This window comes from Chlamydomonas reinhardtii, chromosome 13 (assembly GCF_000002595.2).
Source record: "Chlamydomonas reinhardtii strain CC-503 cw92 mt+ chromosome 13, whole genome shotgun sequence".
Classification (NCBI taxonomy): Eukaryota; Viridiplantae; Chlorophyta; class Chlorophyceae; order Chlamydomonadales; family Chlamydomonadaceae; genus Chlamydomonas; species Chlamydomonas reinhardtii.
Genome location: NC_057016.1, coordinates 1,923,982 through 1,946,306, shown reverse-complemented (window position 1 = coordinate 1,946,306; position 22,325 = coordinate 1,923,982). Strand labels below are relative to the sequence as shown.

The following is a 22,325-nucleotide window of genomic DNA, read 5'->3' as shown; positions in this document are numbered from 1 at the left end:
TCGCTGCCATTGCATACACGCGTACAGTAGTTACTGACTCAAATACTGCAGCAACGAAAATGAGTTGCAACTTGCGCTCTGCACACAGGCGTTAACCTTGTTCTGAAGCCGTTCAAAAGTTTCTGTAGCTCAAAGTTGCGATAGGCAAGAGCAATACAGCTTAGAGAATGCCGATAGACTTCTTCGGCCTGTTCTTCCTGGGGCTAGGCCCCGGGATAGCGTTCTTCATAGTGCTTATTGCTAGAAAGTCATTCCTGGTGCTGCTGGCGCTCTTCAGGTTTGACGCGACTCTCTGTGCCGCGCATGCCGCAGCTTCCCACTCGACCCGCCTGGTCCCTCTCTCCTTCCATGCAGCGCATTCCTATGGCTCGTGGTGCTGCTCTTCATCTCAGCCATCTTCCGGGGTGAGAGGCCATGGGCTACCCCAACCACGAGGCGGGTTTCTGTGACGGGGCTGCCCTGTCTCGCAGCTCAGCACAGCTCAGCTCAGCTCACACTTCAGATGCAGTCTCTGTCCCCGCTTCGCTGCCAACCAACCATCAACCTATTGATTTCACTCCTTTGACTGCACGCAGCTTTCGTGCCTCTGAGCCCCACCATTGGGCCCTACACGGGCATGTTAGCAGCATCAGTATTCATAGAGGAGGCGGTGCGCTACGGCACGTGGTGGCTACACCGGTGAGGCGGGGGACGACGCGAAAAAGCGAGACGCCGCCCGCAGTTAAGCACCAATGCCTTCATGTGCGCAAGTGGCTGTGGCTCGGAGGCTATGGGGGGTCACACAGACGAAACCTGGCAGGCCCGTGGGCACGGCATACGCGTGCTCCTGTGCTTAGGCAGAATGGCTCAATGATGGTAGCTCAAATACTGCAGCGGCAACCGCAAACCGACTGCAAACCGACTTGGCCTGGAATCCAACTTCCCGCCCGCAGCGTGACGCTGAATACGCTGGACGGTATGGCTCGAGCCAGCGGTCACCGCTTCGGGCTGCTTGACAAGCTGTATATGGCTGTGGCGTGGGGGTACGGCCACGGCGCCTGCCACGCCGTGTTCTTCTTCCTGTCGCTGCTGCCGCTCACAACGGGTGAGCACGCTCGAGAGGATGGTTGGAGAGTGGGTGGGGGCACTGGGTTGGGGGTTCTATGCCCACGCCCAACGAAATAGGTCCCGATTGTCGGCCAGTGTTGCAGGGTGCGGGGATGTGTGTGTGGTTGGCGCCGAGGGGGCTGGGGGGCACTGGCGAGCAGTGCTGCAGCCACAGGCTCGACTTGTCCCGCAAGGACGCCGATACGGGAAGCCTGCGACCGTGCTCCATGCGCCCAGTGTTTGTCGATGTCACGTCATCCGTTCCTGTTTCTGTACCGGTATTGCATTTCTGACTCGCTGCGCGTCTGTGTTGTTTTTCTTTGACAGGTGACGGCACGCTGTATGTGGCGGAGTGCCCGCAGATGTCCGTGTTCCTGGTGGGTGGTTGCTGGCTTGCTGCCTAGATGGCCGGGGACACTGGCCTCGAATCAAACAAGGAGGGTCCTTGCACTAAAATGGTGTTGAAGGGGCAAGCCCTCTGCCATCTCACATCCGGTGATCACCGGGCACCACCCCTATCCTGCCTAACCCTCGACCACCAACCCCGCCAATCGCCTTAAAACCCCCTTCCCGTTGCCCCGGCCCGGCGCAGGTGGGTGCCCTGTACTCGCTGGCGTTCGGCATGATCCTGACCTCGCTTACCGTGATCGCCTTTGACGGCTACATGAACAAGAACTACCTGGTGGTGGCAGCGGTGGCGCTGCTGCACTGGGGAGCAGCGTTCTTGGTGGGTGAGGGGGTGGGCGGGTGAAGGGTGGGGCGGGTAAGGGGTTGGGCGGGTGACGGTAGGAGTTCGGAAGTGAGGATGGCGCGTGCGTGCGTGCGGGGTCGGGTGACAGCGTGTGGCTGTAACGTACGGGATTTGGATCAAACGTGGACCATGTCTTGTGCCCTGGCGGTGGCAGCACGTGCGTTGCCCTCGCCCTTCTTCATGGCTCCCTCCCGTAGCGAGCGGAGCCTGACCAATTAACCCTCCTACCCTCCATGTCCTCCATCCCGCGAAACAGACGCTGCTCAATTTCCAGCGGGATGGCTGCGTGGTGTCCATGCCTGTGTTGGTGGCGCTGGGGCTGCTGCTGACCGGATACACGGTGGCGCTGTGTTGGAAGAAGGGCCAGGTGGCGCGGTGATGAGGAGGATGGAGGCTGGGAGTGGTGGCGCAGGGTGGGGTGTGGAAGTGCGGGGTAGTGGGCGTGAGACGTAAGCTGGTAGCCCAAAGGAAGCGGGGATAGGGCCATGGTATAGAAGTCTAAGGTCATTAAGTCGGTCTTGAGAACTGTTTGAATGGAGTGGATTGTAGCTAAGCTCGATGGGGCGCCGGAGTTGGGGATGAAAGTCGGGGCCGGCAGGAGTGACCGTGTCATCCCGCTGTAAGGGGATGATGGAAAGTGGACAAACTTGCGACTGCCATAATACATAGCTTGCTTAACAGTGACACTTTGCTCTTGAGCTTGTCTCTAGGTTCTAAAACTTGATTTCCCGCGAAAAATGTTAGCATAGTGCTAATGGGCCCTCTTTACCTTTACTAGGCTGACAAGCACTATGGGCGTGCATAGGATGTTACGGCAAAGATAGACAGCGTTGACGCGTTAAGAGGTGTTCACGAGCGATTCCTGCGCAATGGCGCTGGAACGGGTCGAGGTGGTCGTTCCGGAGACGGAGGCGGTGGCCATCGAGTACCCTGCCTTCATCCGGAATTCGGACAGGGCGCTTGCCACTTTGGGCGGGCTAGAGGGCATCGCGGTCGCAGTGGATGCGACGGACCACCTCAAGCTCAAGCACCGGCCAGACGATCGCACCAGCCACCCGCTCTACGGCGAGCGGTCGGACCAGCTTCGATTACTACTTCGAATCGCGCGGCCGCGTGCACAGGCGGCGGCCGCGGCAGGTGCCGACGGGGCCCCCGAACGCGCTGCGCCAAAACCAGCATCGGCAGGTGACGCCGACACACCCATGACCGACGCCGCTGACGGTGCAGCCGGCACCGGAGTCGGTGCCGGAGGCGCCGACTGCACCGGCGACGGCGACGGCATCCGCGTGAGCCTGGCAGCCCGCGTGGCGCCCACGTTTCGTTTCCCCGGCCTGGCCGACTACGCCTTCCTCCCCACCGACCCGGGGCTAGCCTCCCGCGACCGTAGCGCCATGCCGTACGAGCAGCGGCCCGATAAGGCCGAGCCCACCCGCACCCTGCAGCCGCTGCTGCTCATCCCGCAGCTGTTCTCGTGGCTGGACCTGCCGCAGGTGTGTGTGGGGGGGGAGGGGGTTGGGGGTTGGGGTTTGGGGTGTGGGGGGGGGGGGGGGATGGGGGGGGGGCGGGTCTATGTTGCCGTGTGTGTAGGCAAGGCGGAGAGGAGGGGGCCTGAAAGGGAGCGAGGACGGTCAGCGAACAGGCCATGTGCGGGTCACACGGCGTGTGGCTCTTGCAGGCATCAAGCCACTCTCCCAAACACAAACCCTCACGTGTCGCTTCCACATTCCGCAGGACTACGCATTCAAGCAGGTGCAGGCTAAGACGGTGTCGGCGAGCAAAGGTAGGCACGGGCAGCTGCCCGTGTTGGCATGTTGCACCCAGTGCCTGTCCCCACTGGTCCCGCGGGTGTATGCACACTGGGCTGCGGCTGCTGACTCCCATACTCTCTCCCACACTCTCACCCCCGCCCCCACTGCCAATCTAATTCACCTCCAGCGCCGCCTCCGCGCGTGGAGCCGCAATGGGGCGAGTCGCCCCACATCAGCTTCTACGCGGAGTCAGTGCCGCCGCCCGTGACACTCACCACAGCCGCGGCAGCGGCGGCAGCCGCCGCCGCCGCCGGAGGCGGCGGCGCCGCAGGCGCCGGCGGCGCGGCGGCCGCCAGCAGCAGCACCCTGGAGCCGGCTTCGCCGACGGCTGGCGCCGGTGATGTGTCGGCGGCGTGGACCGCGGCCGCGGCTGCGGGGTTCAGCGATGTGCGGGCGTACAGGTTGTTGGAGACGGAGGTGTGGCGGCTGCTGAGCAGCCGGCCGGTGTGGGGGCTGGAGCTGCTGCGGGAGCGGTGCGCCGGCGTGGCGGCCACGGCGGCGGCCATGCAGGCGTCAGCGCGCGCCGCGGCGGCGGCGGCGGCGGCACCGGCCGGAGGCGGAGGTGGCGGCGGCGGGGAAGCGGGCGCAGGAGTGGGAGGCGGTGGTGGTGGCGGGGCGGCGGCTGGCAGCTCGGAGGCAGTGGAGAGTGCGGTGGAGAAGGTGGTGCAGCGGCTGAGCTACCGCTTCAAAACCGGTGAGGCGAGGAGGCGGATGGGGGTGGGGGTGGCGCTGGGGAGTCGGAATCAAGTCCACCTTAACCAAGACCTAGCACCGGTGGAGGTGACCAAGACCTAGCACCGGCGTGGGGTAGGAGCGGCGCGCTGCATTCTTTGGCTTGGAGAGGAAGGCGACGGTGGGGGAGGGCCCTGTCGGGGAAGCGGCCCAAGAAGGGGCAGCGCGCGAGGGCTTCCATACGCGGCTGGGCACGAGGGCACGAGGGCAGGGTCAACCCTCCAAGAGGACAGCCCCCATGGCTGTGACTGGGCGGCGCCCTCTGGCGGCCGTCAGGGCACCCACAGGTGGAGTGAGTCGCTGTGGATCCATGCCACCGGCTCACGTGCCTGGGCGGTGGCTCCATCACAGTGCCTATCCACATGCTGACATTGGCGCCCCCGCTCGCGCCGGCCCCGCCGCCCCCTCCCCCCCTGGACGTCGGCACTTCACTTCATATTTGATACACACCATCCCATGGATGGCTACCCCTCCCCCCACCCCCCCCACACACACACCGCGCGCCTGCTGCACCTGGCTACAACTTCACTTCCTGTAAATCAATCATCCATGTAACCCCCACCCCACGTCCCCATCCCAATTCTTTGACATCTAGGGGCCTCTTGCGTTGGGCTCGGGTTGACACACACACCCTCGCCCCCTTATTGCCGCCGCAGGCCCCTGGCGCGGCCTGTACATCCGGCGCGGCTACGACCCGCGGGCCGAGGTGGAGTCGCGGCAGTACCAGGCCGTCATCTACTCGCTGCCCAACAACTGGTGAGGAAGGTTTGCAAAGATCGGTACAGGGAAATGTAGCGATATATGTATGAGGGGGGCGTTAGGTCCGGGCCTGCACTGGGGTTGCGCGCGAGGACATTGAGCTCCACGGGGCCAAGCAGGAGGGTTTTGCGCCAGGAGGGAGGTGGGAGGTGGGGGTTTGAGGTGGCGTGTAGGACAGTATGGGGCCTGGCTCGACAGGTTGCCGGCATGTGGGGTGAGCGGCCGCTGAGTGGACGCACGTGCCATGCTTGCACGTGCCCCCGGGGCCGGGGCGGAAGCCGTGCCAGTACACAGCACCATGACCGAGCCCTCGCTTTGGTCGCGGCCTTCACGTGCTCGTTACCTCACTCTTCACGTTCTCATTACCTCATTCCCTAAATGCATCACGGCTTCTTACATATAATGCAGGTATCGCGTATTGTTGCGGACGCGGAGAAAGACTTTGAAGGAGGCACAGAAGGCCGCAGCATCAGCAGCGGCCGGCGCGGGCGCAGGAGCGGGTGTGGAGGGTGCGGGTGCCGGGGCCGACAAGGCGGCTGCAGGCGACAAGGCGGAGGCGGGGGCAGCTGGCGCGGAGGCGGGTGCGGCTGCGGCTGGCGATGCCAAGGAGGGCGGCGCGGCGCCGGTGCCCGCGGCCGCGGCGGCCGCTGTAGTGGTGCCGGAGATTCCTGCGGCGCTGTTGCCAACGTGCATGGACGATCTACACAAGTGAGTGCCCACGTGGGGTCGGCGTGCTTTGCCCCCCGCCCTCGTACCCTACCTTCTCCCCCAGTATTCTGGCTCTCACCTTGTTCGGGTTTGGAGTAAACCTCCCCCACCCCCGCGCTCCCGCCATGACCCGACTACCCCGCAGCTTCCGCGCTCTGCCCACCCAGCAGAGCAGCACCTTCCAGCTGTGTGACCTGCAGCTGCCCGACGTGGCGGCCGTGCTGCAGGTGAGCAGCAGCGGCTGGGTGGGCGGCTGAGCTCCCCCTTGCGTTGTTAGCTAGTGACACCTGTTCATTGGGATCACAAGGGATCAAGGGAGCACCCCGTCTGCCGCTGCGGCTGTAGCTGTGTGTGTATGTGTGTGCGTGTAGGTGTGTGTGTGTGTGTGTGTGGTTGTGGTTGTGGATGTGGGGATATGTGTGTGTGCATGCGCGCGTCTGGCTCACCCAGTGTGTCAGTACGCCTGGATGCTGCGCCCGCTGACATGCCCTCACTCCCGATCGCTCTCGCGCGCTCGCAGACACCGCCGCCCGGCGAGGATGCACGTTGCAGCGAGAAGACCGGCTGGCTCACCAACGCCCAACTCTCAGCCATCCAGGTCAGGGCGGCAGGGCTCACGCACATTGCAACAGCTGCACATGCTTCTAGGGCCACAGAACGCAAGCCTGAAGTGAAGGACCCAATGGGCCGCTGTGTGTAGTTATGCCCAGCCTGGTGTGCCTGGCTGTGTGTGTGTGTGTGTGTGTGTGTGTGTGTGTGTGTGTGTGTGTGTGTGTGTGTGTGTGTGTTAAACACAAAAACAAACGGAACAAAGCCGCTGAACACGCGTGCGCAGTTACGGACCAATACCTACGCCGGTTACCGAGCTCCGCGTTGGGCGATGTTGCCCCAGTTGTCACCTTGAGTATACTTACCCGCATACGGTGCCTGGAACCCCCTACCCGGGCGTTTGGCATTCAGCCTCGTCTCCGAGGTGCACCCGCATGCGCTGCCATGCTCCGCGTCGGCGACGCGCTAACAACGTGTGTGTGTGTGTGTGTGTGTGTGTGTGTGTGTGTGTGTGTGTGTGTGTGTGTGTGTGTGTGTGTGTGTGTGTGTGTGTGTGTGTGTGTGTGTGTGTGTGTGTGTGTGTGTGTGTGTGTGCATATGCGTGTGTATGCGTGGTGCGTTAAACGCAAAACGAAAGCGCGCCGTGTGTGTGTGGTGCTTTTGATCCATTATCGCTCCATCTTACCATAGCTGACCGAACCTCTTCCCTCGCCTTCCCTGTTGCTGGGCTTTCTCCCTCCCCTCCCCCAATCCCCCTTAGGCCGCGGTACAGCAGCGCTTCCTCACACTCATGCGCCAGCACGCCCCCTCCGGAGCCGACAAGGCCGCCACCGCGGGTGCTGGCGGCGCCGCCGACGGCGAGGGCGACGTCGAGATGGCAGACGCGGGGACGCCAGCTGGCGGCGGCGCCGCCGCCGCCGGCAACCGCGCAGCGGCGGCGGCGCCGCCGCCAGCCGCCGCCGCCGGCGGCACCGGGGCCGGTGACGAGGCGCTGCGCGCCCTCATGGAGCAGATGAATCTGCACGCCGCCGCCGGTGGCGGCGCCGACGGCGCCGCCGCGGCGGCGGCGGCGGCCGTGGCGGCGTTGTTTGGCGATGACGAGGATGAGGAGTTCCGGCTGTTGGATGAGGACGTGGATGAGGACGCCGTGGACAAAGCCGCCGCCGGCGCTGCCGCCGACACGGACGCCGAGGGCGGCGGCGGCGGCGCGACGGACTTCGAAGATGAGGAGGACGACGAGGACGATGAAGAAGATGAAGAAGAGGAGGACGAGGAGGCAGCGGGGCAGCGGCGCGGCCGGCGGCGGCGCGGCCGCCGCGGGCAGGCGGCAGGCGGCGGCGGCGGCGCAGCCGCCGGCGGCGTGGCTGGCGGCGGGGCCGGCGGTACGGAAAGCGCGTACGAATCGGAGTTCGACATGGGGACGTACTACGACGACGATGACGATGAGGGCTATCTGACAGACATGGGGCCGGGGCCTTCGACGGGCCTCAGCGGCGGCGCCGGGGAGTACGGGCGGCAGACGGTGCCCTTCGACGGCGGCGCTGGCGGCGGCGGGGGTTCAAGGGCCGGCGCGGCTGGGCATGATGGCGGAGAGGGCGGCGGCGAGGATGAACAGGACTTGGGCGGATTGTTTGGAAGTGAGGATGGGGATGAGTACTGAGCAATTTGAAGTAAGCACGGACTGTTGGAAGGATACGTGCTGGATGCTGAATGAGACAATCGGTGTGTTTTCAGGTGGTTGCATACTCGCATTGCCAGGCATTGTGGCTTTTGACGTGGGACTCGCTGTTAGTTCCGTGGGAGGCTTGACCTGAAGTTGTCAGGACTCAAATGCGACTCAGCCTTCCGCTGTCGTGGATCAGTGATCGTGAATCTCGCGGATTGGAGAGGCGCCGTGACATGCACATTCATGCATGGTTGGCACGCCTTGCAGCAAGGCGTGGGGCGTGGCTCCCTCGGGAGCGAAGCTGTAGCTTTGGCCAAGAAGCATAGACATGAAGAACCTGATTATGCCCCAATCGCTGAGGAAACGCAGCTCGCTCCTGACGGTGTGACATGCCCCGCCAGCTCCACTGCTAGTCTGCTATGACACATCGCCACGTCACACATCACACGTTTGTCCTCACATTGCTGGCGAGTGAGTAAGTGACGACACAGCGTACGTTCAGAACCTCAGGCTAGACAGCTCATCCTTCACGGCTTTACCAGCCCGGAGCACAGTGAGTCGTCAGTGACCTTCGCGCGCCATACGTCAAGCAGCCCGTCCGACCCAATCCCTAGCTTCTCACACCCACACGGCGATTAGTCTGTATGCTGCTTGGCAGCCTCGTGACCTGACCACCACCACCACTACCACCACCACCACTACGTATGTACTGTGCTTATAGGAACACGCTCCCGGGCCCTAGTATAGTTCCGGCTTGGTTCCTCATGCGTAATCCACCGTGAACGTGCACAGCCTGGCCTTCTTTGCGAGGTCCTCCGCCCACGCCGCGCCCGCGCCGCCGCCCACGCCCGATCCTTCACCCGCCGCGCCACGCCGGCCACCCAGCGCCGCCGCCGCCGCAGCCGCCGCACCCACGTGACCCTCGCCCTCACCCCTGCCCGCACGCCCCTCGCCCGCGCCGCCTGTGGCCCCGGCGGCTGCGGCGCCTGCGCCCGCGGCCCCGCCTCCTCCCTGCTGCGCCCACATCGCCAGGCCACCCAAGCCGTGTCGGCCCAGCGCCGCCGCCAGCAGCTGGCCCTGCCCCGGGTCGGCGGCGGCGATGGCGCCCAGCTGCAGCCCTGCAGTAGCAGTAGCGGTAGCGGCGGCGGTGGCAGTAGCAGTTGGGCAAGTTAAGCGGTGGCGGTAGCAGGTGAGCAAGTTGAGCAAGCGCATGGGTTCAGGCAGCCGTAGGGGTCATTGACCCTGCGCCAAACGGCCTGTGATCTAAACTCGTGCAGGGATGTCGACTACGACAAGAACAGCTTGTGAGTTGTGACCAAATCCAGATGCAAGCGTTTGACAAGTGACCTCTCATCCTGGAGGACACAATGCGCAATATGGTAGTAGACTAAGCGGTGCTCACCCGCGAGGCAGCGCTGCTGGAAGAGCGACAGGATGGTGACCGAGCCGGTGGCGATGGCGTAGGCGTAGCCGTTCACGTAGTCCTCCGGCACCTCGCGGTAGATGTCCCACTCCGCCGCCGCGCCAGTGCTGCCGGGCTGAGCGGGTGCGTGTGAGGGGGTTGGGGTTGGGTGTCTTTGGCATGTGCGCAATGGCTTTTGTAGGCGATGCAAGCTTTGCGGCGAGGGTCAGGGCCCAGGAAGCGCTTTGGTTACGTGGACAAGAGGCTCGCGTCAAGGCAGCGCGAGCCCTGCGCTGCCACCTCAACATCGTGCGCAGGCAGGCAGGCAGGCAGACAGCCAGGCAGGCAGGCAGGCAGGCAGGCAGGCAGGCAGGCAGGCAGGCAGGCAGGCAGGCAGGCAGGCAGGCAGGCAGGCAGGCAGGCAGCCAGCCAGGCCCGCCCGAACCCCCAACCCCAACCCCACCCAGTGTCGCACGGCCTGGCTCTGGCTCTGGCCCAGGCTCACCTTGCGGCCCACGGGGTGGTGGATCCAGTTGGAGAGGGTGCGCACGTTGGTGTAGGGGATGCGGCGTGGCGTGCTGTCCAGTTGGTGGTACTTCTCCAGCGCCTCCGCCACCCCCACACCCTCCATGGCTGACACCGCAATCACCTGTGGGCGTCAGGGCGGCCCCCAGGCGTGTGTGTGTGTGTGTGTGTGTGTGTATTGCTGTATTTCAAACCTCAAGGTGTGGTAACAACAAGCTCACAAGCTACAAGTTGTGCGAGTTGGTCACAGCAGATGCTGTGATCCCGCACCCGGTCAAAGGAACACGTAAGGAACCACATAAGGGCCCAGGGTGTATCCGCACTGACCGCTCAGACCCTCTCCCCACCCCACAGGCGCCTCAGCTCCCACCTCGGTCGCGTCCACGGAGTCGCGTAGGCCGCTGCCGGGCCGCGCGTAGCCCAGGGCCGTGGAGATGGCCTGGCGGGCGGCAGAGAGGCGTGTGCGTGTGCATGTGTGGTAAGAACGAATCTGTTTGTAGGCGTGTGCAGGTGTGTTTGTGTGTGTATTCAAAACGAACGCGTGTGTAGGCGTGTGTAGGCGTGCGTGTGTGTGTGTGTGTTTGTGTGCGTGTGTGTGTGTGTGCGTATGCGTATGGACATTGCCGGAGCGTGCGAGGCCAATCGGGGTGCGAGGCACACGGCCCTAGGGCCAAAAGGCCGGAAGCTCCGGCGCTGCCATGTTCCCGCTGTGGAGATCAGCGCGCGGCACACCGTGCACGCCCGTCCCACCAGACGTATGCAGCCTTGGCTCCAGACCTCTACGACCCCACGCCGCACAACCCGACGGCCACGGCCCCTGAGCACCTTCCAGAGGCCTTGGACCCCGCTGCCCCCCAGCCCCAGCCCAAGGGCGCCATGCCGCCTGCCCACGTCGCCTGCCCATGCCGCCTGCGCACCTGTGCGGCGTAGTCGCGCGCCTTGATCTCCCAGGGCGCACCCGTGAAGAAGAACTGCGGGTGATTGGGGGGGCCGCGGACGAGAGCATAATGAGGCGGCGAAGTCACGCAAACGAGACGCGGAAGGTGGGTGGGCGCACAAGCTACAGCAACAGCAGCTAACAGGAGCGGCTGTGGGCAACAGGGCCGGCCGTTGGGAGCACGCGCCACGCGCCTCTGCACGAGCCCGCACACACCAAAATGCAGCAAAAGCACTTCAGCATCCCGGCCCCAACCCCTCACAGCAGCTCCCTCCCTCCCACCTGTCCGTCCACCTCGGCGCACTGCGTGTAGTCCCACACCAGCGGCATGTCCTCGCCGCTCACGGGCGGGTAGCTCAGCCCCGTGCCCTCAGACATCAGCCCCCAGTACCTTTCCTCCTGTGCGTGTGGGCGTGGGTGTGGGGTGTGGGTGTGGGGTGTGGGTGTGGGTGTGGGGTGGGTGCGAGGCGGCAGGAGCAGCAGGGCGGGCAGGGCGGGGCGGGGCCGGGCAGCACGGGATGGCCTTGTTGGCTGCCGGCATGGCGGGTGGCGGCGTGTGCGTGCTCGCGGGTTCGAGGTAGCCGCACATGTGTCCAACAATGCCAGGAAGGCGGCTTGCGCAGGACTTACAAACTCATTTGCCCAACCACTCCATTAACCGCCAACCGGCAACCAAGTAACCATCCAACCGGCCCCTCACCAGGTCGGTGACTAGGTCGTTGCGTTTGGGCAGGGCGGCGCGGCCCCGCACGGAGCGGGCAGCGGCCATGAGTGAGTCGGCCAGAGCCAGGTTGGCGTCAAGCTGGAAGGGCGAGGGGGATGGGCAGAGGCGGGGCGAGCGGGGTCGGGTTACATTAATAATTAGTTAAGGAAGTGGTAGACGGTAGACACTCGTGGGGCGGGGGTGTTTTCGTCTTTTACACCAAGCCAGCACACACACGAGGATGTGGGAGGACAACGGGGCAGTTGGGAGGGTGGGCAAAAACACAGACTTAGTCACTCCGTCTTTCGTGGACGGCTACCGCGCTCGTGCGCCCGTACACCCGTGCCTACGTTGTCGGTGGCGAAGAGGCACTCGCCGTACAGGGACGTAGCGTTAGGCCCCGCAACCTCGCGAGGCCGGAAGCACTGGTTGGGGAAGCCCTGGCTCTGTAGCGTCCACGTGCTCTTCTTGCACACCCAGTTGACCGACACAGGGCTGATGCACACGTCGCCCACACTGCGTCGTAAGAGGTGGAGGGTAAGGAGGCGCGGGCGGACCACGCAGGAGGGGCGGAGAGGAGGGGCGGGTTAGCATGGTGTTGAGCTGCCGTAGCGATGGGGGCTGGATGGACAGTCGTTGTCAGTTGCATGTGGCCAGGCTATGCTCCCGCGCCGTGCAATGACACCACTCGTACGGCACGCATACGGCGTCTCGCCTCCCCGCCGCCATGCCTCCCCAGCCAGGCAATGCCCCGTCTCCCCGCACCCCTACACGCCCTCCTCACGCCGCCTCCTCCCCCCCCTCCTCCCCGCCCACCTCCCCGCCCTCCCCCCTCACCGCGTGACCTTCTTGCTGGGGTTGGCTCCGCCGCAGTCGGGTGGGTTGAGCACCCCGCCCAGCTGCGGGCTCCAGCCGCTGGTGCCGAAGTAGATGAGCTCGGTGGCGGAGGCGCCGCAGGCAGTCAGCAACTCCTGGGTGCACAGGCCCGCGGCGGTGGGGCCGATGCCTGCGGGGGTGGCGGTGGGTGTTGACGGGAGTGGCGGTGGGTGAAGGGAGTGGCGGTGGGTGTTGTCGGGAGCGGCGGTGGGTGGCGGGAGCAGCGGCGGGTGGTGAGTGGCGGGAGTGGCGGGAAATTAAAGGGGTGTGGTTGGGTCCAGGCCCTGGCCCCGGCCATGGCTGCCGTTTGGGTTGCGGGTTCTGGCGCAACTTATTCCGCGTCTATGTCTCCGCTGCTCCTCGCTCGGAATGCCGGAACCTACCCACCCAACCACCCACCCACCAACTAGCCCACCCACCCACCCACCAACTAGCCCACCACCTGCCCACCACCTGCCCATACATCCCCGCCTCCCCGGCATCTGGCGCCCCGTCCCTCTCGCGGCCTCACCCGTGGTGACCACCAGTGCGGGCTGGCCCATGAGGTAGCCAAAGTACAGCCCGCCACACACACTGCTGCTGCGCGGCTTGACCACCTGCGGGGTGGGGGGAGGCGCGGGTTAGGATGCGGGTGAGGGCGGGGTGGTTGTGGGGAGTGGATGGGGGAAACAGAGCCACGCTATTGCCGCCTGCGCAGCGGTGCGCCCAACCCCTTTCGATTCCTAGTCGTCGTCGGACTGTCGACACATGCTGTAGCTCCGTCCCCGCACATATATACACACACGCACACACACACACGCACACACACACACACACACACACATGCATACACGCGCACCTTGTGTTTGAGGTTGGCGATGATGTGGTGCGCCTCGGGTGTGCCGCTGAAGTCGCCGGGGTCAGCGGTCAGCACCTGCGTGAGGGAGGGGGCGTATGGTGGAAGGCGCGTGTACAGAAGTTGAGCATCTCACTAGTCACGATAATACCGTACGCAGGTTTGATGCATTTAGTTTTAAGCATATGCCGCCGGGGCTAGCTAGGCGCCCGCCCCAGCCCCCATGGAACCTGCCACCGCCTGCAGCCGCCGCAACCCCAGCGTCACCCCGCCACCCCGCCAAATCCCCCATTACGCCGCGAGCAAACCTATATGCCATGACGTCCACACCATTTGCTGCAGAAGCTGCTTGCGTTCCCATCAGGCGCCCGCCCCTTGACCCCCGCCGGTGCGCGCTGCCGTCCCCTACTCCGCGCTACACTTTTCCACTGTCCACTTCCAACCAATCATCATGAATGTAACCCCTCTTCCCCCTTCATTTCATAGATAATTATGAATGTAACCCCCCCGGCCCCTCGCGACTCACCAGGCTGAGGCCGCCCTCCGCCGCCAGGTCCAGCCCCGGCACGCCCAGGTAGTCCTCACACACCTCCGACGCACTGGGCACGTACGGCAGCCTGCCGCCCCTGCCACCCCAGACACCGCTGCTGCCGCTGCCGGCGGCGCTGAAGAGGGGCCGCGCGCCCGGCACGTCGCCTGAGAGGCCGAAGCCTGTGGCGGGGTAGGGCGCGTGTGGCGCGCCGTACCTGTGTTTCCGGGGTGGGGGCGGTGGCGTTGAGGGTGGTTGGTGAGGGTAGAGGAGGCAGGCGAGGATGAGTCGAGCGGGACGTGACCGGTGCTAAGGACCGCGGGCGGGGGAACAGAGGCAGCAGGGCCACGCGGGACTGACGCGTCGCCTCTGGTGTGCCTGTAAGCATTCGGCAGCATGCCACGGGTGGGCTACTCGCGGCCTACCACGAGGGGACGACCAGATGAGCGATAATGATTGCGAGCGACCAGAAGAATAAGAGGTAGAGCACGAACCGGCGCCGCCGAGGGCGAGCGGCAGCATTCGGTCCGCAACACCGGCAGGATGGTGCAGGGCCTCCGCTGGGCGCGGCACAAGACCCCGGTACCTCTACGTGCATTTTATCATTAGATTTCTCCATGTAACTTTATTGCACGCGCCAAATGCGTTGGAAGTTTGGGTTGGAGCGGGGAACTTCGTGTCACGACGCCGTGAAACGTCACGCTGCTCGGCTCTCCGCCCTGTCGAGCTAGGTAATGATGATATTTCCCAACGAAATCACTGTGGTTGTCACTGAATTGCAGAAAAGGCGACTAAGCGTGCCAAACGGTGCACGCTGAAGACTCTGCGAGTCCTTTACCATATGTGCGTATAGCCCGAAGCACGCAGTTTTCTAGAAAGAGTGCTCACACTTAAACATGATTTTGGAGAAGGACGCGACGTCGCTTGGCGTATCAATAAATTCCAATGCACGTGCAGGGGTCAGCCACACGGACGACCCCGGCACGCAGTCGCGGAGTAGCTGCATGCATCTAATGCCAGATGGCAACGGCAAAGGCTGCTGGAGAGCGCTGGCCGGCTGTTGGAGGGGGATGGGTATGGGTGTGCAACATAGGCGACACGGTGACCGTGCCGGTGGCACGGCCAAGTCCATCCACGGTTCGCTAGGATGTTAAACTCCCGGCAAAGCCGCCCACACCCAACCCCTGTCTCCACAACGCAGCATCACAATCCTAAAATACCGCCATATCTCTCACAGACCAGGTTGTGATTTGGCCTGCGCGGATGTGTTCGAGGACCGACGGTGCACTCACGAGTTCATTGCACTCCCAGTATGCAGAAGGCCGCCTGCAAATGAGGGGCAGGATGAATCCCCATGAGTGTTGTAGGGTAATAGAGAGACTGAAGACACGTCCGGGTGCGGAGGGCAGAGGCAGGTTCCGTGTCGTCTGCGAGGGTTTCCGGCCGCAACCAGGGTTCGTGCCTGAGGGTGCCTTCGACCGCGACTGGTTGCGGCAGACATTCATTCGTTACAGATACCGTAGACGAGGAAGGCATGATGAAGGCATGATGACCAGTCGGAGTCAAAGGACTTTGTAAACCGCAGTATCGACGTGTCAGCTTTTTTTCTTTGCGACCGGCTATCCTTACGCCACTTAAGTAGATATACATAGTCAGGTGCACGGACTTGCGCACTGGGCAGGGTTAGGCGCACCTCGAGGTGCCGTCATAATGGCGGGCTTTCGGACGCGCATGCCCGGCTTCCGAGCCCAACCGGACGCACGGACGCCATTCCTCGTCTACCGGTCTGAAAGATGTGGCCTCGTATGCTCGTCTGGTAAGGGCGAAGCCCAGAACTCGCTGGACGCGCTCGGGCCCTGGCCTGGCTCCCTACTTGGCGGCAGCGGTGCCACCCCCCGCTGGAAGCGGTCAAATGCCAGCCCCCCCAGGGACTCAACATCATCGCTTGCCCCCAACTACCAAGCCTTCATCGTGTTCGGGCGACGGCCAAACGGCCGCCTGTACGCGGCCAACGACGGCACAATCAGCGGTGGCGAGCATGCGCCGGGGGCCAGGAGCACGGACGATGAGGAGCTGGCCGTAGCTGAGGACCCAATGTTCCTAGCCGCCCAGGCCCGGCAGGAGCAGCAGCGAGAAACTGCCGCTGCTGCTGCTGCTGCTGCTGCTGCTGCTGCCATGGCGAAGCGATCTGGGTCGAAGGCCGGGGCGCGCGCGGGTGAGGGCGAGGGCGAGGGCGAGCAGGCACAGCAGCAGCAGCGGCGGGGGCGGGGGCGCGGCGGGAGGCGCACCTCAGCGTCCAAGGGCAACGGGGAAGACGAGCAGGAGGCAGCGGTGGCGGCGAGTAGCGCCAACACCGAGGAAAGGCATGGGGCGGCGCAGGGCCCCAGGCACGGCGGCGGCGGCGGAGCCGGCGACGGCAGCGGCGGCAGCGGCGGCAGCGGCAGCAGTAATACCAGCGTCACTAGAGGCGACGGCGGCGACGGCCGCGGCCGGCTGCTCATGACCGGGGTGGATGGATCCATGTGGGAGGTGCCTCAGCAGCACGTGGCGGAGGCGGGGCTGGCGGAGGCGTCGCGCGTTTCACACCCGGATCTGGATCCAGAACGACAGCCGGCGGCGACGGCGGCGGAGCCGTCAGCAGCTGATGCGTGGCGCAAAAGTCGCGGCAGTGGCAATGGCAATGGGAATGGCAGTGGCAGAGATGGCGAGGGCAGTGCCAGCGGTTCGGAGTCGCCGTCGTCAGCGGAAGGACTGATCGTATCCGCTGCCGGCGCGTTGCCGCAGCTGGCCACCACCGCTGCGGCGGCTGTAGCACTCACCACCACCAGCAGCAGTAGCACCGGGCACGGCAGCATTAGCGGTGGCAGTGGCAGTAGCGTCGCGGGCGGCGCCAGTGCCAGCGGCAGTGGCAGTGGCAGTAGCAGTGGCAGTAGCAGCCGGCCGGGCTGGTCCGCTCCTGGCTCCTCGCCGCGGCATGGGGGGCGGCTGCGCACGGTGACCCGGCCGCTGCCGCGGGTGCTGTTCCTACACACGGGCGGCACCTTGGGCATGGACCCGGAGGTGGGGCTGGGGCGGGGTGTGGGTGGGGGTGGGGGATGGATGGTTGGGTTGGAAGTTATGGGGTTTTGGTTGGGGCTGGGGTTGGTGGGGCTGGGGGGTTGGGGCTGGGGCGACCAGGCATGGCTAGGCGGCGGTGCGGCGGGGGGGCCGCTGTGTTGCGTTTGCCGGTGACTGGGTGCTGACGGTTAAGCGCTGGGTGGGGCGGCGTGGGCTCTGGCGCTTGACCGCTCAGGAGCTGTGTTGGCGAGGCGTGCGGCAGCCTGTGCGTGTGGTGGGAGGGCATTGGGCCAGAGCGGCTGCGGTCAGGGTCGCGCTGTGCACTCCTAAACTCCCACATAACAAGCAGACGAAGAAATGCGCAACTGCTGGTGCACGCCCACAAGACGGGCTTATGACTCGGCTGCTTGCCTTCCTTTCCGCCTCCTCTTACACAACCTTTGCGCAACCGCGCCAATCCGCAGGAGGCTTTTGAGGAGGATGAGAGCCACAACCTGCGGCCGCGTGCCGGCGCCAGCGACTCGTACAAGGGCAGCCTGAGGCCGGGCGAGATGCTGAGCAGCTTGCTCAGTGAGTGGCGCTGTGTGTGTGTGTGTGTGTGTGTGTGTGTGTGTGTGTGTGTGTGTGTGTGTGTGTGTGTGTGTGTGTGTGTGTGTGTGGTGGGGTGGGGGGGGTGTTAATACCAGTTGAAACAACACCAGGGGAGGGAGGGGGGACTGGGTTTGGGCGTTGGGGGTTGGGAGAGGGAAAGCGGGAGAGGGAGGAGGTCGTGTGGGTAATGTATGTCTGTCAGGGTGGCGGGTGGAAGGGAGGGAGGGGGGCAGGGGGCTAAGAATGACAGATGGAGGCGGGGGAAGCGGGCGTGTGTCCAGACGGGGCCCTGCGCCTGGCACTGACCTCATCCCATCCTTTACTCCCACTCCCTCTCCCCGCTACAGCCATGGTTCCGGAGCTAGACAAATTCGCCAACGTGGACTTGCAGGTGTGTGTTGTTTTTGCGCGTGTGACGCGGGTGCTGAAATACCGTACCCAGCCAGGTCAGGGGGAATGGGCTGTCACATGTGTGTTGATGCGTATGTGTGTGTGCATGTATGTGTAAAAGAGCAGAAAGAAGGAAACGCGGGGGCGTGTTCCTCGGCCTCCCCCTCACCCCCACCCTAACCTGCCCTCACTTTCCCCCTCAACCCCCTCAACCCCCTCAACCTCCTCACCCCGCCCCCCCCTCAACCCCCAGGTGGTGTTCAACAAGGACAGCAGCCGGGTGGGGCCACAGGACTGGATCCACATCGCGCGGGTGCTGCACACCAACAGACAGCACTACGACGCATTCGTGGTGAGGCGGGCGGGCAGGCTGAGGGAGGCAGGCGGACTGAGGGAGGGGGGCGGGCAGGCTGAGGGAGGCTGAGGGAGGCAGGCAGGCTGAGGGAGGGGGGCAAGCAGGCAGGCAGGCTGACAGGGGAGCTCACAGAGTAAGGGAGCGAGGGAGGGAGAGGGAGGGAGGGAGAGGAGAGGTGAGGGAGGGAGAGAGAGAGAGGTGGTTGGGGCAAGACGTGCGCAGTTGTGCAGTCAGCGCGCCGCCACTGAGCCGGGCCCTGTCTCTTCCGTCCTGTCCCCTCACGGGACCCTGCTCCTCCTCTCGCTCACCCTCCCGCCCCCCCAGGTGGTTCACGGCACTGACACGCTGGCCTACACGGCCTCGGCGCTGTCGCTCATGCTGTGCGGCTTCAAGAAGCCCATCGTCCTGACCGGTAGGTGACAGCGTGTGTACCGTACGTAGGTGGGGGTGCACGAACACGTGGCGGACTGCACGAGGCGCCTTGGCGCGTCCCTTGGATCTGCGCTGCTCATAACTACTGCTCATGAGTACTGCTCGAGCATTGACCGCCATCAGATGCACCACAGCACCTCCATTGCCCTCACGCTGCGCCCGTTGCCACACGCACCGTGCAGGCAGCCAACTGCCGCTGCGGGCGCCGCGCACCGACGCGCGACAGAACCTGCTCGACTCTATTCAGGTGGGTTCAAGAGTACGCTAGAAGAAAACATGCGCAGTAAGCGCTTCCTTTCATCTTAAATTCACTCACCCCACGGTCCCGCAACGCCACCACCACATACACAACAGCCGCCGTGTTAGTGTATAATGTATCCCAACTATGCCCATGAATGTCCACGATCTTACTTGCACCCGTTCAGTCCCCCATACATGGCTATCTAGGACCGCTCACTGAAGCCCAGCTACCCTTGATGACTACACCCTAATGTCCCCCATATGTTGTGATGCCCACACATGCAACTACCGGTGCGCCCGCAGGTGGCCACCTCGGCCTTCTCGCCGCCGCACGTGGAGCTGCAGGAGGTGGCGGTGTGCTTTGGCGGCAAGCTCATGCGCGGCAACCGCACACAGAAGGTGGGGCCGGGGGTTACACGTATGAGTAGCTAAGGAAACTGTAGACGGGGATGATGGTGGTGGTGGTGGTAGTGGTGGTGGGGATGGGGGGTAATTTGCCCGGGCCTGGGGCAAAGAAAGGCAGGGCAGAATATAGGGTTGTCACACAGGTGATGGGCCCCTGCCTCCAACTCGTGCTCTGCCAACAGACATGATGTAGACACACACTCTGTCCTCTGTCTTCCCTTCTTTGTGCCCAGGTCAACTCGGCCGCCTACCAGGCCTTTGACTCGCTCACCTACCCCTACCTGTGAGTCATGACCGCCTAGCTGTGCGCGCGTGTGTGTGCACGTGTCTGCTACTGATAAGCCGCATAACGTGTGCGTCTTTCATGCGTGTGTGTGTGTGTGTGTGTGTGTGTGTGTGTGTGTGTGTGTGTGTTCCCTACGCTGTGGCCTGGAGCCGTCCGTTCCCGTGTTGCAACCCCATATGCTGGGATTTATTCATCGCGCTTGGGAATATACCCCCCTAGGTTGGCTGGTTTGGTTCAGTTTGGGCTGGTATTTACACGACCACCCCCTGCCATCCACCCCTTCCACACACAGGGCCACTCTGGGCATCGATGTGGACTGGAACACGCGCTACCTGCTGCGAGCGGAGGGCGCCTACAAGCCCAGGTTCAAGGTAAGGGATGCAGCGGATGCTGCGCTATTGCAAGGCGAAGAGGAGGGTCATTGTGTGTGTGTGTGTGTTGTGTGTGTGTGTGTGTGTGTGTGTGTGCACGCATTTGTGTGGCATCTCGTGTGGAGTTTGTCACCCACATCTTCCCCCCTCCCCTCTTCCTCCTTTCTTCCCTCCCCTCCCCTCCCCCGCAGCTGGACCCGCGGGTCATCCGCATCCCGGTGGTGCCCGGCAGCGACCCGCGCACTGCGTACGGCGACCTGTACGGCAGGGGCGTGCGGGGGGTGGTGCTGGAGGCCTTCGGGGTGGGCAACCTGCCGGACCAGACCAGCTTCGGCTGGATACCCTGGCTCAAGGAGCAGACAGCCAAGGGGCTGCAGGTGGGTGAGGCGTGTGTGGGGCGTGTGTGGGGCGTGGCGTGTGGCGTGTGCGGGTTGTGGGGGAGTAGGGCACGAGTAAGGGGGGGTTGGGATTTGGGGGTTGGGGGTTGGGGCGCGTGTGGGGTCGGCTCAAGGGCGGATTGGAAGACACGAGCAAGGGCACGGCCACGGGCTGGCATGGCCGCATGGGTGGTGTACAGGGATGCGGGGCGACACGAAGCAGGCCGCGGCTGCCCTGCTGAAGCTGGCACAGAGCGGGGGTGCCGTGCGCACGTGACACTTCGGGGCCCCTGTCCTATTACGGTACCACCGTGTAAACCCGCGCCCACCCTTATCCCCGCCTGCCTCCCCTGGCCACCCACCCAGCCCTGATTGATCATGAATGTGACCGCTCCCTGTCTCCGCCCTGCCTGCCCCCCTCCCCCCCTGCAGGTGTGTCTGACCAGCCAGTGCAGCAGCGGCCCGCTGCAGCCGGCGCTGTACCATGCGGGGCAGCTGGCGGCGGAGATGGGCGTGGACGCCGGGCCGCACATGACGCCGGGTGCGCGTGTGATGACGGCATCCGAAGACCTGCTGACCCCATCCGAACGATCCAAACGCCTGCCGCACATGTTACACGCACAGGCTTTGTGAGGCCCTAGCGCCTCGCTCGCCTCTCTCACACTACACATGCCCTCAGCCCAACCCGCCATACCGTACACATTGGCCCTTTGGCTCCTTGTCCTAGTTTGGCTTGGTTTGGCTTACGGTAGTTTGGGCTGGCATTTACAAGCCCTCCACCCTCCTCCTCCTCTCGCCCGGTCACCTCCAGAGTGTGCGGCGGTCAAGATGATGTTCTGCCTGGAGCACCCCGACCTGGCGCTGGGAGTGCCGCTGGCGGGGGAGCTGTAGCAGCCGCTTAGCAGCTGTAGCCACGGCTGTAGCAGCGCCTGTAGCAGCTGGAGCGGCTGTAGCGTCTGAGAGCGCGGAGGCTGATAAGGAAGCCGCATGCTGTTGCATAGCAGCTGGAGCGGCTGTAGCATCTGAGAGCGCGGAGGTTGACAGGTAGACAAGAAAGGTGGCTCTCGCTCTCGAGAGAACAAGGGCTAGCTAGCGGCTAGCTGCTTGAAGCAGATGGGAGGCAGGAGGCGGGGAGTTAGGGCGCCAGGATCTGGGCTGACACAAGCACGCAGGTGGCTGAGGTCGCCGTGGCTGGCTGGCACGCGTTAGGCGCACTGAAAGCTGGAGCTAGGCCAGAGCACAGGAGCAGGGATGCTGTTGGTACTGTGGCCTTGCGTGTTGGGGTTGTTTGCCTCTGTGCTGGATGGGGTGGCAGCAGGTGGCTGCGGGTGGCTGTGCACGGCTAGGGTTCATGCTGGCGCGGCCTACGGATTGCCGTGCGCAGGGCAAGGCTGCATGGGACGGGAGGAGGAGCAGATGACACGAACTCACTTGCAACACCTAAACTTCCAGCGCCAAAGCGCGTAGGGCAGAGGACAGCAAGCTGCGACTCTGCAAGCACAGCATACCGGTAAATCCTTTTCAACCATCAGAAACTCAGAAAGCCTTCTCCACCTGAGACCCCCTTCATGTGATCAAGCCATCCACTTCACACACGCACCGCACACGATTGTGGTTCGATTCAACTGGCCAACTGGGGCAAATATAATGCATCGATTATCCACAAGACCACAAGGCACGAGCACCAAGCATGCAACTGCCGGTGTCATCAAGTACCGTTTCAAGCAACCTGATGGGGCCGCGGCCCCCCACGTGCACGTACCGCGTGAGCAAGAGGGGCTGTACGCAAACGCCTTCGCCTGCTGCGGGCTGCCCTCACACACGCCTGCACGTGCTACACACATGCACTCATGCACTAAGCCGGTGTCTAAAGCCAGACGCGGGCAGCCCATCTCAAGGACTCTAAAATATTTCGCATTCTCCCGCACTTTGGTGACGATGCCACCCGATGTCCG

At 64.1% G+C, this 22,325-nt stretch overlaps 4 protein-coding genes across 4 annotated transcripts; 3 read left to right on the top strand and 1 right to left on the bottom strand.

Moving 5' to 3' along the window:
* Positions 1–11: 11 nt before the first annotated feature.
* Positions 12–2,945, top strand: CHLRE_13g576300v5 (uncharacterized protein). The gene is made up of 7 exons (XM_001693723.2): positions 12–277; positions 355–404; positions 576–678; positions 933–1,084; positions 1,414–1,463; positions 1,679–1,813; positions 2,094–2,945. Exons 1-7 carry the CDS (start codon positions 168–170, stop codon positions 2,214–2,216), a joined length of 723 nt encoding a protein of 240 aa, XP_001693775.1. The 5' UTR covers positions 12–167; the 3' UTR covers positions 2,217–2,945.
* Positions 2,946–3,009: 64 nt separating this feature from the next.
* On the top strand, positions 3,010–8,405 carry CHLRE_13g576250v5 (uncharacterized protein). Its single transcript, XM_043069462.1, has 8 exons — positions 3,010–3,327; positions 3,569–3,617; positions 3,773–4,339; positions 5,034–5,133; positions 5,545–5,844; positions 5,990–6,071; positions 6,365–6,442; positions 7,154–8,405. The coding sequence occupies exons 1-8, from the start codon at positions 3,040–3,042 to the stop codon at positions 8,051–8,053; spliced, it is 2,364 nt and encodes a 787-aa protein (XP_042917437.1). The 5' UTR covers positions 3,010–3,039; the 3' UTR covers positions 8,054–8,405.
* Positions 8,406–8,407: 2 nt separating this feature from the next.
* Positions 8,408–14,738, bottom strand: CHLRE_13g576200v5 (uncharacterized protein). The gene is made up of 13 exons (XM_043069461.1): positions 14,292–14,738; positions 13,864–14,083; positions 13,341–13,415; positions 13,014–13,098; positions 12,464–12,632; positions 11,977–12,142; positions 11,624–11,725; positions 11,206–11,322; positions 10,904–10,957; positions 10,357–10,425; positions 9,967–10,110; positions 9,462–9,597; positions 8,408–9,177 (listed from the first exon to the last, which is right to left on the bottom strand). The coding sequence occupies exons 1-13, from the start codon at positions 14,462–14,464 to the stop codon at positions 8,822–8,824; spliced, it is 1,866 nt and encodes a 621-aa protein (XP_042917436.1). The 5' UTR covers positions 14,465–14,738; the 3' UTR covers positions 8,408–8,821.
* A 641-nt stretch (positions 14,739–15,379) lies between these two features.
* Positions 15,380–22,325, top strand: CHLRE_13g576150v5 (uncharacterized protein). The gene is made up of 12 exons (XM_043069460.1): positions 15,380–16,926; positions 17,388–17,493; positions 17,862–17,905; positions 18,158–18,256; positions 18,584–18,671; positions 18,874–18,938; positions 19,235–19,330; positions 19,570–19,619; positions 19,915–19,993; positions 20,185–20,370; positions 20,803–20,911; positions 21,182–22,325. Exons 1-12 carry the CDS (start codon positions 15,577–15,579, stop codon positions 21,259–21,261), a joined length of 2,352 nt encoding a protein of 783 aa, XP_042917435.1. The 5' UTR covers positions 15,380–15,576; the 3' UTR covers positions 21,262–22,325.

Coding starts and splice junctions, on each gene's coding strand:
- CHLRE_13g576150v5 (XM_043069460.1), top strand. CDS start 15,577: ATGGCGGGCTTTCGGACGCGCATGCCCGGCTTCCGAGCCCAACCGGAC. Junction 19,994..20,184: donor CCTACAAGCCCAGGTTCAAG/GTAAGGGATGCA, acceptor CCTCCCCCGCAG/CTGGACCCGCGGGTCATCCG. Junction 20,912..21,181: donor CGGGCCGCACATGACGCCGG/GTGCGCGTGTGA, acceptor GGTCACCTCCAG/AGTGTGCGGCGGTCAAGATG.
- CHLRE_13g576200v5 (XM_043069461.1), bottom strand. CDS start 14,464: ATGCACGTAGAGGTACCGGGGTCTTGTGCCGCGCCCAGCGGAGGCCCT. Junction 14,084..14,291: donor CATCTGGTCGTCCCCTCGTG/GTAGGCCGCGAG, acceptor CCGGAAACACAG/GTACGGCGCGCCACACGCGC. Junction 9,178..9,461: donor CCAGCAGCGCTGCCTCGCGG/GTGAGCACCGCT, acceptor CTGCTACTGCAG/GGCTGCAGCTGGGCGCCATC.
- CHLRE_13g576300v5 (XM_001693723.2), top strand. CDS start 168: ATGCCGATAGACTTCTTCGGCCTGTTCTTCCTGGGGCTAGGCCCCGGG. Junction 679..932: donor GGCACGTGGTGGCTACACCG/GTGAGGCGGGGG, acceptor TCCCGCCCGCAG/CGTGACGCTGAATACGCTGG. Junction 1,085..1,413: donor GCTGCTGCCGCTCACAACGG/GTGAGCACGCTC, acceptor TTTCTTTGACAG/GTGACGGCACGCTGTATGTG.
- CHLRE_13g576250v5 (XM_043069462.1), top strand. CDS start 3,040: ATGACCGACGCCGCTGACGGTGCAGCCGGCACCGGAGTCGGTGCCGGA. Junction 5,845..5,989: donor TGCATGGACGATCTACACAA/GTGAGTGCCCAC, acceptor ACTACCCCGCAG/CTTCCGCGCTCTGCCCACCC. Junction 6,443..7,153: donor CCCAACTCTCAGCCATCCAG/GTCAGGGCGGCA, acceptor AATCCCCCTTAG/GCCGCGGTACAGCAGCGCTT.